The sequence below is a fragment of the Delphinus delphis genome, chromosome X (genome assembly GCF_949987515.2).
Source record: "Delphinus delphis chromosome X, mDelDel1.2, whole genome shotgun sequence".
Taxonomy (NCBI): domain Eukaryota; kingdom Metazoa; phylum Chordata; class Mammalia; order Artiodactyla; family Delphinidae; genus Delphinus; species Delphinus delphis.
Window position 1 is genome coordinate 31,779,561 of NC_082704.1, and position 13,523 is coordinate 31,793,083.

Sequence of the window (13,523 nt, forward strand, 5' to 3'; positions counted from 1 at the left end):
TTTTCCAGGCCAGCGCAGGACATCTCATTGCCGTTGTCAGCCCGGAACTCTCAGCCTCACAGCCCTACTTCTTCCCTCACATCTGGGGGTTCCTTACCCTTGCTGCAGTCTCCACCGTCCACTAGATTATCTCCTGCCCAACACCCCTTGGTCCCAAACCAAGGAGACCACTCAGCTCACCTGCCTAGGCCGCAGCAGCATTTCCTTGCTAACCAGGCTCACCAGGGGGATCATTACCGTCTCCCCCAGCCTGGCCTGAGTCAGCAGCAGCCGCAGCCACCGCCGCCGCCACACCATCACCACCATCACCAGCAGCAGCAGCAGCAGCAGCAGCCAGGAGAAGCCTATTCAGCTATGCCTCGGGCTCAGCAGTCGTCTGCTTCGTATCAGCCAATGCCAGCCGACCCTTTTGCCATTGTTTCCAGAGCCCAGCAGATGGTTGAGATTCTCTCAGATGAGAACCGGAACTTGCGGCAGGAGTTGGAAGGATGCTATGAGAAGGTGGCGAGACTGCAGAAGGTGAGGCCCCCCTATGGGGATATTTGAGTCTTTTTGAAATCTTATTGGTTTAATATCGATGTAAAAGTCTCCACTTGTGGGTCCCTGCATGACTTATGGGCGCATCTTCAGGATTCTTATATTTCAAGGTTATAGATGGAGCAAACTTTGGAAAAGCCTTCTGCCTGTCTTTCTAGCAGAAGTAACATTTCGCAGACACCACAGCCTTCAAGAAAGCTTAATTGAGTGTTTGAGAAATACGAAAGGCAGAGAAACTGCTTCAGAAAGTCAAGAACACTGGAGAGGTCTGTGTAGGTGAAGGACCTGCCAGCATAAAGACTTTTCCTTTTGATTATATTTTCCCAAATACTGATTTTGAATGTTAAATATAAACCCATAGTTCCCAGAAAAATCTCACCACTGAAGTTAGATCCTGCCCTGCCTTGTTCTGGAAAGGGCTTAGAGTACTTTTCCGAGTGGCAGTTCTCACAGTAACCCTTTTTCAACACCCTTTCCTTTTCCCTCTTCTTGCTTTGGTCCTTCCCTGCAGATCAAATTCAACATCTGCTCCATTTCTCTGGTGTGTGTGGGGGGCAGGAGGGGCTTAGCACCACAGCTGGGTGACAGGTGACAGCCCTAGGCTGAGGAAGTAGCAAAAGGAGTGTATGTCCCAAGTTCACATTCTTTCCTGGGCCCCTCCTGAGTCTACTGCGGCTGGGACTTTAGCTCTTGAGTGCCCTAAGCTAGGAACCTTACCTCTTGGCTTCCAGTGGCTGTTGGTGAATGGGGTTATGCCTTTGGCAGCCTCTTTACAGCTTTTGTCATTGTGGAGCTCCTGTGGTTTGATCTCCTGACAATGCAGACTGTTCAGGGAGGTGAGGGTGAAGGTGGAGGAGGGAAGGAATGTTGCCTGGTATTGTTCAGCGACTCTGTCCTTAGAAGACACCCAGGAGTGGAAATTTCAGGGGCCTGAATGAAGCTGACAATATGTAAACACCAGATCTGGGTCCTAATGAAGAGGAGGGCTTACTATCAGCTAAGTATTTTTATGTAGCAAAAAATGCTTACCACCTACCCAGTGTTCCCAAGTCTGGATGGGGGTTGTTGGGCAAGAAATGTTTCTTCCCAGCTTTGCCCATAATTTAACATTTTCTCCCTCCTCTCATACCTGCCCCCCCATCACATTGGTACAATAAATTAATCATACTCACACACTAGAAGCAGACTGGCCTATTGGCTGATTAGGTTTAACAGTTGATACTGCTCCCTAAACTCTCTATTCATGGTGGCCCTGACCCCATCTTTGATGCAGTAAACAGATGATGGACCCAGATCTTCTGCAGGCTCTCTTTGCCAGAGGATGGTGAATTTTTTTTTGAGGGGGAGGGTGGGTGGCAGGAAAGCGGAGCAGAATAGGATTTGGGTTGTTGTTTTGTTCCCCAGTATGGGGAAAAATGCCTCAACCAAGCGTAATCGGGACAGCTTGAGTGTTGGGAGAAGTGAAGGCCGACCCAGTGCTGCAGTGCATTAGAGGCACAGGTTGGGGAGAAGAGGACAAAGAAAGTGGGGAGAATAAGGTAGATATCAGCTGGTGCTAGAAAAAAGAAGGCCCGAGGCTCATGAGGGGAATAAGTAGACAGAATAAGTCTGGAAACCCACCACCATCCTCCCTCTCCCCTGCCCGCAGACCAAACCAATGGATACGCCCTTCTGTGACTTCTTTTCCTGGAAGGTCCTGTTGACAGATGTACAACTTGCCCTTTTGGAGGGAACAGTATCTACAAAGAGGGTAGGGAAAGGATCGGTACAACATCTTGAAAGAGTCCTCTGAACAGCTTGAGTAAAGGGACAGCCTTCCACGAGGATGAGGAGAAAAGGGAACCCTTGTACACTATTGGTGGGAATGTAAATTAGTGTCGCTACTGTGGAAAACAGTATGGAGGTTTCTCAAAAAACTAAAACTAGAACTACCATGTGACCCAGCAACTTCGCTCCTGGGTATATATCCGCAAGAAACAAAAACACGAATTCAAAAAGATACATGCATCCCAATGTTCATAGCAAAATTGTTTACAATGGCCAAGATATGGAGGCCACCTAACTGTCCATCAACAGATGAATGGATAAAGAAGATGTGGTATGTATACACACACACACACACACACACACACACACACACACACATACACACACACACACTGGAATACTACTCAGCCATAAAAAAGAATGAAACTTTGCCATTTGCAGCAACATGGATGGACTTGGAGGGCATTATGCTTAGTGAAATCAGTCAGACAGAGAAAGACAAATACTGTACATTATCACTTATATGTGGAATCTAAAAAACAAAACAAACTAGTGAATATAACAAAAAAGAAGCAGACTCAAAGATATAGAGAACAAACTAGGGTTAAGAGTGGGGAGAGGGGAAGGGGGAGCAGAGAGAGAGAGATAGGGGATTAGGAAGTACAAACTATTGTGTGTAAAATAAGGTACAGGGCTTCCCTGGTGGCGCAGCGGTTAAGAATCGCCTGCCACCGCAGGGGACACGGGTTTGAGCCCTGATCCGGGAAGATCCCACATGCCACGGAGCAACTAAGCCCACACACCACAACTACTGAGCCTGTGCTCTAGAGCCCACAAGCCACAGCTACTGAACCTGCGTGCCTAGAGCCCATGCTCTGCAACAAGAGAAGCCACCGCAGTGAGAAGCCCACACACTGCAAAGAAGAGTAGCCCCTGCTTGCCACAACTAGAGAAGGCCGCGCATAGCAACGAAGACCCAAAGCAGCCAAAAATAAATAAAATAAATAATATTTTTTAAAAGCTACAAGGATATATTGTACACCACAGGGAATATAGCCAATATTTTATAGTAACTATAAATGGAGTATAACCTTTAAAAATTGGGAATCACTATATTGTACACCTGTAACATAATATTGTACATCAAATATAATTCAATAAAAAACCATAAACAAACAAACAAAAAATGGGGACTGCCTTCCAGGTGTGGCATTCTGTGGGGCACTGGAAACCCTTGTACCCTAAAGGCTGCCCAGAGCAGACCAATACCAAGCCTGCTCTTTCAAATGGAAATGTGTATTTTCTCTACTGAGCACTTGAATTTCATGCAAAAGCTTTATCAGGCTCAGGCCTTGCAGATCTTGTCTCTAAATGCCATTCACCAGTTTTCACCTTCTGTGCTGCTATCTTGGTGCCATCTGCAAGGAGAAAAACACTCTCAAGTCTGCTCTTTTCTGTGGTGTAATCCTCATTCGTTTGCAGGCAGTCCTGCCTCAGGCATCATTTTGGAGCTGGGACAGGTGGAATCTAAGTTGTTTGGTAACCCCACCTTTCTCCGAGTCTCCCACGGGGGGCCTGATATTTCTCCCCATAAAGTAGCCTGAGCTTTGTTAAGGAGGATAGTGGAAAGCTGAGAAGGAATGCAGAATGGTTGCAGGAGTCAAATTTTATTTGAAAATTGCTTAATAGGCCATGAGGTTTACTTATCTTATACAAATCATATGCAAATATCTCTGTGGTTGTGATATGTGCAATGAAACTCTACTGGTTCCAGAAAGACTCTGGAGTCTAATTTCTTATTTTCTTCCAGATTTGGGCTGATTCAGGGCAGGACCCTTTCTCTTTGAGGTTGTGTGTGTGTGTGTGTGTGTGTGTGTGTGTGTGTGTGTGTGTGTTTCCCTTTTACAAGATTTGCTGGGGTGTCATAAAACACAACTCTGATCATGAGTTTCTGTTAACAACTCTGATCGTGAGTTTCTGTTAAAAAATCTGTTCTGGTTTCCCACTGACTACGGGATAAAGTCCAAATGCCTGGCATTAAAGCCCTTTTATGATCTGACTCCAATCTGTCTTTGCAGCCAGATCTCACCAGCTTCCCCCTGTGTACCCCACAGTGTCCAGCCAAACGAGACTACTGGTCATTCTGGGAATGCATTCGCTCACTCAGAATAGAATACCCTTCCCCTCACCTCTGCTCATTGAAATCTGACCCAGCTTTCAGGATCCGACTCTAAATGCCACCTCCTCCCTGAAATTCTTCTCCTCTCACTTCACCCCCAAGCAGGAATAACCTCTTCCTCCCCTACACTTTATAACTTTACTCCTACTTTTCTTAATAATGTATCTTTCCCTATATTCTTTTACTTGATTAGACTGAAAGCTTCTTGAGGGCAGTTATAATGTCCTCATTCATATCTACACACCCTACAGTGCTTTAAAGAGTTCTTGTAATACTTGGCCCCTGGTAAATGTTTGTTAAATTGAACTGAACTAACTACATGAGGCTGAGGCTTCGGGGTTTTAGGGTTCACCTCTGCCACTGACTTGCTCTAGAAAAGGCCGTTGAAGTCTTCTCTCTGCTAAAATGGGGAGAGGTACCCTTGTGTAGGCCAATATCATCCCGGATTGAAATAAACATATGAAAGCCCTTTGAACGCTCTGCAATAACTATATACATTATTATTAATATTTTCAAAATTAAGAAATTCTTATTTGGAAAGGAAAATCATTTATAACTATACTTATGAAATTTATCCTCTCCTACCACCTTCTCTGAAGGCAGAAACATGTATTTGTTTTTAACCTGAGGAAATCTCGTGACCTGGTGAGTTAATTACTGAGCTCAAAGTTGAACTTAGAAATTCTTCCAGGAAACTTTTCTCATCTGACTGTGTTATGCTTGCCTCCTGGCCATCTGTAAAGCCCTGGGAGAAGTTGTCATTAAGGATTTACATATATGTTTTCAGATCGTCTTCCCCATCAACTTCCTGTCATCATCACTATCTTTCATTTTGTTGTTGTTCAGGTGGAGACAGAAATCCAGCGTGTCTCAGAGGCATATGAGAACCTTGTGAAGTCATCCTCCAAAAGAGAGGCCCTGGAGAAAGCCATGAGAAACAAGCTTGAGGGCGAGATTCGAAGGATGCATGACTTCAACAGGGATCTGAGAGGTGAGGGAATCACTTCTGAAGCATCAGTCAAGATGGTGAAGGGAACAATAAGGTCCTACTGTAAACAACGAGGTCCTACTGTATAGCATAGAGAAGTATATTCAGTATCCTGTGATAAACCATAATGGAAAAGAATATAAAAAAAAGAATGTATATATAAATATGTATAACTGAATCACTTTGCTGTGCAGCAGAAATTAACACAACATTGTAAATCAACTATACTTCAATTTAAAAAAAAGGATGGTGAAGGGAAGGGCTAAGCTAAGGAGCACATGGCGAGGCTTCTAGGTCTTGTCCAGCCCACTAGGATAGTCAGCAAATTGCAGAGCATAGACCAGGCTAGGTTTTTGTGACTACAGTAGTGTCTGGTCCTAAGCTTTCTTAATCAAAGTGGGATGCACTGATGTGTGAATCAGACAGTATCCCTCCTAGGTCTCCTGGACCCACTTGGCCTGTGCCCATAGTCTGTGTTACCTCTCTTCCTTTCCAGGTTTAAAGATTTTGTAATAACTTTGATGATTTTTTTTCCTGGTGAATGAAATCTATCATATATTCAGGGATGGATTCCTTGGTTGGAATTTAGAAATCTGCACTAAGGTTTTGTCAGTGAGGAGTGAAAGTATTAAAGTACTCACCTCCTCCTTCCCCGTCATGGTCTAGTATGGTTTTTGGGATCCACATTTGCAAACCTATATCTGTGTCACCCCTTCTTGTGTAACAAGAAGAGACAGGCTTGTTTTGCCCAAGATCACTGTTTAGAGGGCAAATAGCATGTGCTTGGAAGTTTGTCCTTAGGGCCCTGTTGATTGTCTCCAAATTCCACAGAGCGTCTAGAGACGGCCAACAAGCAGCTTGCAGAGAAGGAATATGAGGGGTCAGAAGATACCAGAAAAACCATCTCTCAGCTCTTTGCAAAAAGTAAGTCTGAAAGCTTCAGCTGCAGGTATTAATATGTGGGTGGGAGTGAGGTGTATGAAAAGGTTACACAGTTCTATTTAGCCTTCTAGAACAGCCAGGGCAGAGTGAATGTCATCTAAGGATTCTTTTTCCTGTTCAAGCATGAAGTTGGGAGATTGTGTTCTTTTCCTTCCGGCCAAGAAGGCTGCTTGCTGCAACATCTAGTCACATCAACATAACTCCTTCTGTATTGAAACAGAGAAGCCCCTTGGAATCCCTGCTTTTTGTCATGCTAGCTGAAAAGGACCTTGATAAACTTGGGGTCCCTTAATATTGAAGGGATTTATCATTGAAGGCTGCATGTGTTGGCTCTGGAAGAGATGGGATTAACATGCAGGATTAATGATTAGTGCTTAGAATACCCAACTTGTACCTGGGGCTCCCTTAAACACCCTGTATTGTATCATATCATTCCATGTTGGGGGATTGCAAGGGTAGCTGGAGGGAGACCACTGCTAAGGCCTCAACTAGTGACTCTGGTGTGGAGTTGGAGGGTGTGGGGGAGGGCAGAGCTATGTCTTCCTCCTAATAGTGTTTCCTTTGTCTGGAAATACTCCTAGGACCCTGACAATGAATTAATCTTCTTCTTTATCGGGTCCCTAATGGACTCCACCCAGCTAGACAATGCCTCATTCTTTCCAATTGCCACAGTAAAACCAGCAATAAAAACTACACAGTGGATTGAGTCCATAGGGAGAGTGAATGTCGGGGAAAACAGATGATCTACCCTGACTCCGGCAGATGCCCATAGTTGGTATCCCCTACCCCTAGCCTCCACCAGTGTGGTTCCCAGCTGGAGGGCGCTTGGTGGGGACTTGTCAGGCCCCATCTTTGCTGGGCCTCCACATGACCCTTTCAAGTCATTCCATGCGGCTTCCAGTCAGCTTTTACAAGTTGTTTGATCTTCACTTAACAATATCTCCCTCCCTTCCTGGGTTGTTCTCTTGTGCTTTGGCTTTAGAACTAGGGCTTTTTTTTTTCTTCCTCATTTCTCTGAGCCTCCTGTTCCTCTGTCAGTATGTCTTAGAGAAAGGAATGTAGTTTTTCTGGTGTCATCAGTGTTTAGTGTAAATTGTTGTGAAGTTGCTTTTGCAGTGTCACAGTTACCTTGGAAGCTACTTCACTGGTGGAGAGGGTGGCAGCCTCCCAGCATAAAACAAAACAGAAAATGTATGGATTCTTGGCCCTGGATCTGCTACTTCACACTTCTCCCTGCATGGAGATGGTATTTCAGGTGTCCTAGGAGTTCTGCTGCTGGTTTATAAAATGTGGTAATTTAGTAGGTCAAATTGTATTCACAGCAGGGTGAAAGACTGTCAAATGGTTCTAGAAGGGAAAAGTGGACTCTACCTAGTAGGCAGGGAAGAGGACATGACTTTAATTTCTTTTGCCTTTGGGCGTCAACAGGGCGCCACAGGGTTGGAAGTATGTCAGGAGCCAAGAAAGCCCTCTTGAAAAGGCCCCCTAAAGAGGCCAGACCAATGCAATCCTAAGAGAAGGCCGTGTGGTACAGTACAAAAAGCTTAGAACAACCTGGCCTTAAGTGTGGGCTCCACTACTTTCTCTCCAACTGTGGGACCTGGTACAAGTTACTCAAGCCCTCAGAGGCTCTGTTTTCTCATATGCACGATGGAGAAGAGAATAATACAACACCTGCCGTGTATGGTTGTTCTGAGGATTAATTTATTACAATACTCGGTATGCAATAAGTATTCAACAAATGTTTATTTCTTCCCAAGGTACATCTGAATAGATATGTAAAGTCAGAGTGGGAAGGAAGGTGAGGCTGTCCTATTAAAGTCTTTCCTACAAACTTATATATCAGTGTCTTGAGAGGAAGGGCACTCTACCTCCCAATGAGAATCAAAACCTCTCATTTGAGTTTCTGGTATGAGATCTGTCCTAGTTAAAAGGGGAGGGACCTAGAAAGGCATGAGGCATAACTACATGTGTCATGGTCATCTGTAGCTACAATGTGATCATGGATTGACCTCAGTTAGAAAATCATGTTAGTGAGTAAAGGGTGGGATTTGCGGTTTTATGCATTTTATGAAATACCATTTTTATATCAATTTAATATACTGTCATGAGGAAACAATGGGGAACATTTATGGAGGCTCAATTGCTCATTGGCCAAGACAAGACTGAGAAATAAAATTGAGGAGACAAGCCTACCTGTTCTTCTGACATATGTGTGTGTGTATGTGTATGTGTGTATATTCTTCTTTGTATAATACCTTCCACAACACGTTTTACATCTACTTTCTCACTGCTTCTGCACAACCACCATTGTTAAGTGACTTCTGAATTTATACAGCAAGTTAGTGGTAGAGCCAGTGATAAGAGTCCAGATCTTGGTGTCCTGCTTCTTGTGGCTGTGTGTGAGAACACTAGAGCGTCTAGTAATGGGGATTATTGTCAGTTTTGCTCAGGTAAGGTTTTGAGCTAGCTCTGGAATGGCAGTATTGATATTTCATGTCCTGATAGATAAGGAGAGCCAACGGGAGAAGGAGAAACTGGAAGCGGAGCTGGCCACTGCCCGTTCTACCAACGAGGACCAAAGGCGACACATTGAAATCCGAGACCAGGCCCTGAGCAACGCCCAGGCCAAGGTGGTAAAGCTGGAGGAAGAGGTATGTGTAGTTTCCTCGGGTAGCATATGAGCCTGAGGGTAGAAGAGCTGGGGAACCAAGGGCACTGGGGGCCCCCCACTTTGGCAAACTGGCAGCTGCATCATCCCCCAACAGGAAGGTACCATCTGCTACTTCTAGTTATAACTGTGCTGATGTGAGTAGACCTTGATTTGTTTTTTCTTCTCTTCAAGTTCCTTCTTTTTGCTCCAGATTAGAAAGTCACCAAGGTCAAGGATAAATTTTCATTTGCTCATTCATATAATAAGCTAACCACCCACCTTCCCTAAGTTCTGACTGTGTACCTAGCCCTGCCTTAAATTAAGCCTATGACAGATTATATATATATATATATTATATATATATACACTTACATATGTATATGTACACGTGTGTGTATGTATACACACACACACACACACACACACACATATATATATTCCAGATATTTTAAGGTACTCCAAGGATGTTGAAATCAGAATGGTCCTTGTCTCCCCATGCTCAGTGGGAAGTTGGTCCTCTCAGGCAAAAAAATGAATCTTGAGGGCTATGCCTCTTGTTGGATTTATTTTGCAGATTGATTTTTGAATAGAAGCAATCTTGGGGTGCCTGGCACAGGATGGGATCCAAGGACCATTTACAGTTTATGGTAGGCCAAGAGCTCTGCCCTGGCTCTTACTGGCTAGGTTCTGGAATGTAGGTATGTGGTAGGGTGAAGTTCTCAGTTATTTGTGTGCAAGGATAGAGCCTTTCCTTGACAAATGCAAGGGCCCCCAAACTACTAAGCATCTGATTAATATGTATCTGATTACTCTCAACGTAGATGTTACTCAATTGCAACACTAAGCTGTGTTTATATGAAATAGAGGGAACTTTGCTGCTGGCCTGTTATTCATTAATCTTGGATGTCAGTTGTCATTGTATTGGAGTACTACTAGGTCTTAGATGTTTTGCACTTCAGGGAATGGGTATATTCCAGCAAAAAAATGACGCTAAAATGTAACTTGGTAAAGAAAATTTCACATCTCACTGACTTGTCTATTCTAAAATTGGAATTGTTTTAAAAGAAAAAAATAGCCTCCATTATAAGAAGCTGAACTCTTTATAAACTTGAGATTATAAAAAAGTGTTTAGTGACCAAACCTTGAGCATTCTGGCTATTGCAGGTGAGGTATCTTTCCTACTTTCATTCATTGCCTGCTTCCTCTCCCTTAGTAAGAATGTCTAGTTCTTAAAGATCTCCCGACTTACAGATATCCTTTGATTTCTTTTGTGGGTGTTAACACACTTGTTGGAGCTATATTGTGGGCTCATGCTTTTCTAGTAGGTGATGCCATCTAACCTATGATGTCCTTTAACCTGAATTGCTTAATTGTTAAACTTCAGGTTGTATAAAGTCAGGCTGATGTCTGCTTCATCAGTTGTCTAGATCAGAAATACTGCCAAGTTGCTTTATTGAAAATGAGGGATACTTGTACACGCTTGGTGTCCAGGTCTTAAGAGCTTAGCACACCCTTTAGCCAGCCCTTCGCCATACCTCATATATTCCCTTCTTTTCCCTTTTTGCAAGGAAATGACAGAGTACATTACAGGACAGGGATAAGACTGTATTCTCTTAGAGAAGGGAAAACTGAGAGACCCGCTGAGTAGTTTGCTGGTGGTCACATGGCAAGTCTTGGGCAGAGCCAGGAATAAAACTGGAATCTCATGACTCTTCATTCCCTAGACCCTGCTGCCTGTCTCCCCGTCTGAATCATCCTTTGGTTCCACTCCCAAAAAGAAAATGTGGGCGCCTGTTCAGATTTAGTAACCTCTGCATCTTTTAATTTGAAAAGAAATTGCTTTACCCATTGGACCCCTGTTTTTCAACAGACTATGAGAAGCTTGTCTGGACTGCTTTGAGATTGGGGTATATAAACAGCCCCACTGCCCCTCCTGGAAGGGTGCCCCTCCAGTTGGAGATAAATGGAAACAAAGATTCTGCAACCATCTTGGTTTGCAGTGTCTGAGGGCTCAGTGGTAACTGGTTGTTAATCATGGAAATAGTATACTTGTATGGAGAGGATCTTAATCTGTAGTTCCCACCGGGCAGCCCTCACTGAAACAGTTGCCTGACATATATTTCTGACTTCAGACTTCTGAGGCTTTTCTGGGAATTTGTTCCAGAGATTTTTAGTTATTTTCCAAGGCCCTGCTCCAAAATATGTAGATTTACAATTTAAAGAAGAAGCTCTAAAGATTGGGCTAGGATTGAATGATGGCATCTAGTGGTCAGAGATATCTCACATGAACTCCTCAATTATTGTTAATTTTTTAGTCCTCATCCAACCTGTTCTTTTGCATGGAGTCTAGTCGTTGGGAAATTCTGAGTTGCTGTTGCTAAAGGAGGCGGAACCTTTGATGGGGAGAGCAAGCTTCTACCCAGTGGAATCAGAGGCAGAGGCCATGTAATGCCTTCCAGACTCTCAAGCCAGATCACCTCTAGCACATATAGGGGCTTTAAACCACATCTCAGGGAAAATCCACAGATTCCTATTTTCCTTTTCATTTTAGTAGCCTATCAGAGCTGAGTCTGCTCCTGGGTGGTATTTGTCCTATCTCCTCCATAATATTCAAAGGAAAACATTCCTTTCCCTTATCTTCAAAGACAGGAATTGATAACTGAAGTTTTGCTTTTTTGCTGTGACTCAACCCCCACTAGGTCTCATTTTTCCTGGGGTAAAATTTTTAAGTACAGAACGTTTAGGAGGTATTTAAGGTGAGTAGGTAGCCCTGGAACTAATCTAGTAAGGTTTCTTCATTGTGATTCCTTCACAAAATTAGTGAGCATTTCTAAATCAATAAGAGTATTCACAAATAGAAAATATATCCCTCTATCTGTTGGAGATGGCTCAAGTCAGGTCATGTTGGAAGGCAGAGGGATATGTCAGATGCCTGCCTATGTCTCATAGAAACAGATAATTTAGTTATGGCTTACAAATGGCACCATGCATTTTCCTTAGAAGTTCTTCTAGGGAAAACCTCTCTAGTCTACTTAGCAAATGAGAATTAGGGGAACTTTTCCAAATTAAGCCTTTATTCTAGGGAGTATATTCTTAGCCTACTAAGTGCAAGGCCACTCAGGTTTAACTATTTTGCGTTGCATCGAGGTGGTCAGGTTGACACATATATTGACTCATTATGTTGTACACCCGAAACTCATGTAATGTTACAAGTCATTTATATCTCAATAAACAAAAAAAGATGGTTAGGGAACGGTTATGACTACTTTAATGGTCTGAAGACTCTTGCATATATTTATGTCTTTCTCTTTACAACGTCCTCATTTAGATACTTTTCCTAAAATCCATTCCATCTTTCTAATCCTATTAAGTCTTTTGCCCATGACACTCAACATTCACTGTGCTCTAAGCTCTATACAGAAATGGTGCCTCAGGCTTACAGAGAACTTTCTCCTGCAATCACAACTTCCTTCCTCTTCCAAGTTCAGCACAGATTCTCTCACAGACCCTGCTCTGCTGACCTCGAGGGATACGGTATCTTGCTGAGAAGGGGATAGCACTCTAAAGAGCAGATCTGTTTTTTGGTGATTCACTATAATCCAGGTCTTGCCACCAATCTACAGCTTATGCAGCAGGAAGCTGGCTGGCGTAAATGGTGCCTTTCCATCCCTGCCCTTATCTTTCGGGACACGTAGGTCCTGTTGAAGTGGAGGTTCATTAAACTCCAAGTCAAAAGAATTCTGTGTCCTACAGCAACCATGGTATTCTCCCATTCAAAGAGACCTCCCTCTGCCCCCCACTAATTTGACCTCACTGGAGAGTTTTGACAGATGCCTGGCATATCCACTCACAAGGCTCAAGGCAGCCCAGGCTTCTGGCTGGCTGCTGTCTTATGATGATCCAGAGCCGAGCCACTGCTTGGGTAATTGTTTCAGGGGTGGTGGGAAAAAGGCCCTGGCAAGATCAAAGAGGGAAGATGCTGCGGGTGGGCTGCTTACTGAGCAGAGTGCATAGGAAGGGATAGAGCGGAATGTGGGAGGGCTGGCAGAAAGAGCCAGTGAGCCTTGTTCTTTGGCTTTAGGCTAGATTGACAGCCACAGAGATTCAGGGGAAAAAAGGACCCAAGTGTTAACCTTTTCTCAACTGCAATGTCTGGTGCAGACATTTAGACATTGCAGTGAAATCTCTTAGTGGCGGTGCATTTTCCAGAGTCATTTTGCCACTCCTCTCAATTCTCCAAAACTAAATTCATATTGTTTCACCTCATTTCCACCATTATTCTTCATGGTTCATATTTTCTCTTATTTCTAGATCTCTTGCCATTTATTTGATTTGTCTCTTTGGTTTTAGAGATACATCATTTTCTGTTATCACACCTATCCACACAGCACAATAACTAGTCTCCTTCTTTGCCAATATTAGAGGAAGATGTCCTAGGCATAGACATTTATATGTCT

At 43.6% G+C, this 13,523-nt stretch overlaps 1 protein-coding gene across 1 annotated transcript in view; it reads left to right on the forward strand.

Annotated features, from left to right (window-relative positions):
• The window catches only part of AMOT (angiomotin), a 50,416-nt gene that overhangs the window by 15,549 nt on the left and 21,344 nt on the right, over positions 1–13,523 (forward strand). Inside the window, exons 4-7 of the mRNA XM_060002842.1 lie at positions 9–519; positions 5,330–5,474; positions 6,303–6,395; positions 8,922–9,067. Coding sequence (XP_059858825.1) covers positions 9–519; positions 5,330–5,474; positions 6,303–6,395; positions 8,922–9,067 — 895 coding nt within the window. The remainder of the gene's footprint in view (positions 1–8; positions 520–5,329; positions 5,475–6,302; positions 6,396–8,921; positions 9,068–13,523) is intronic.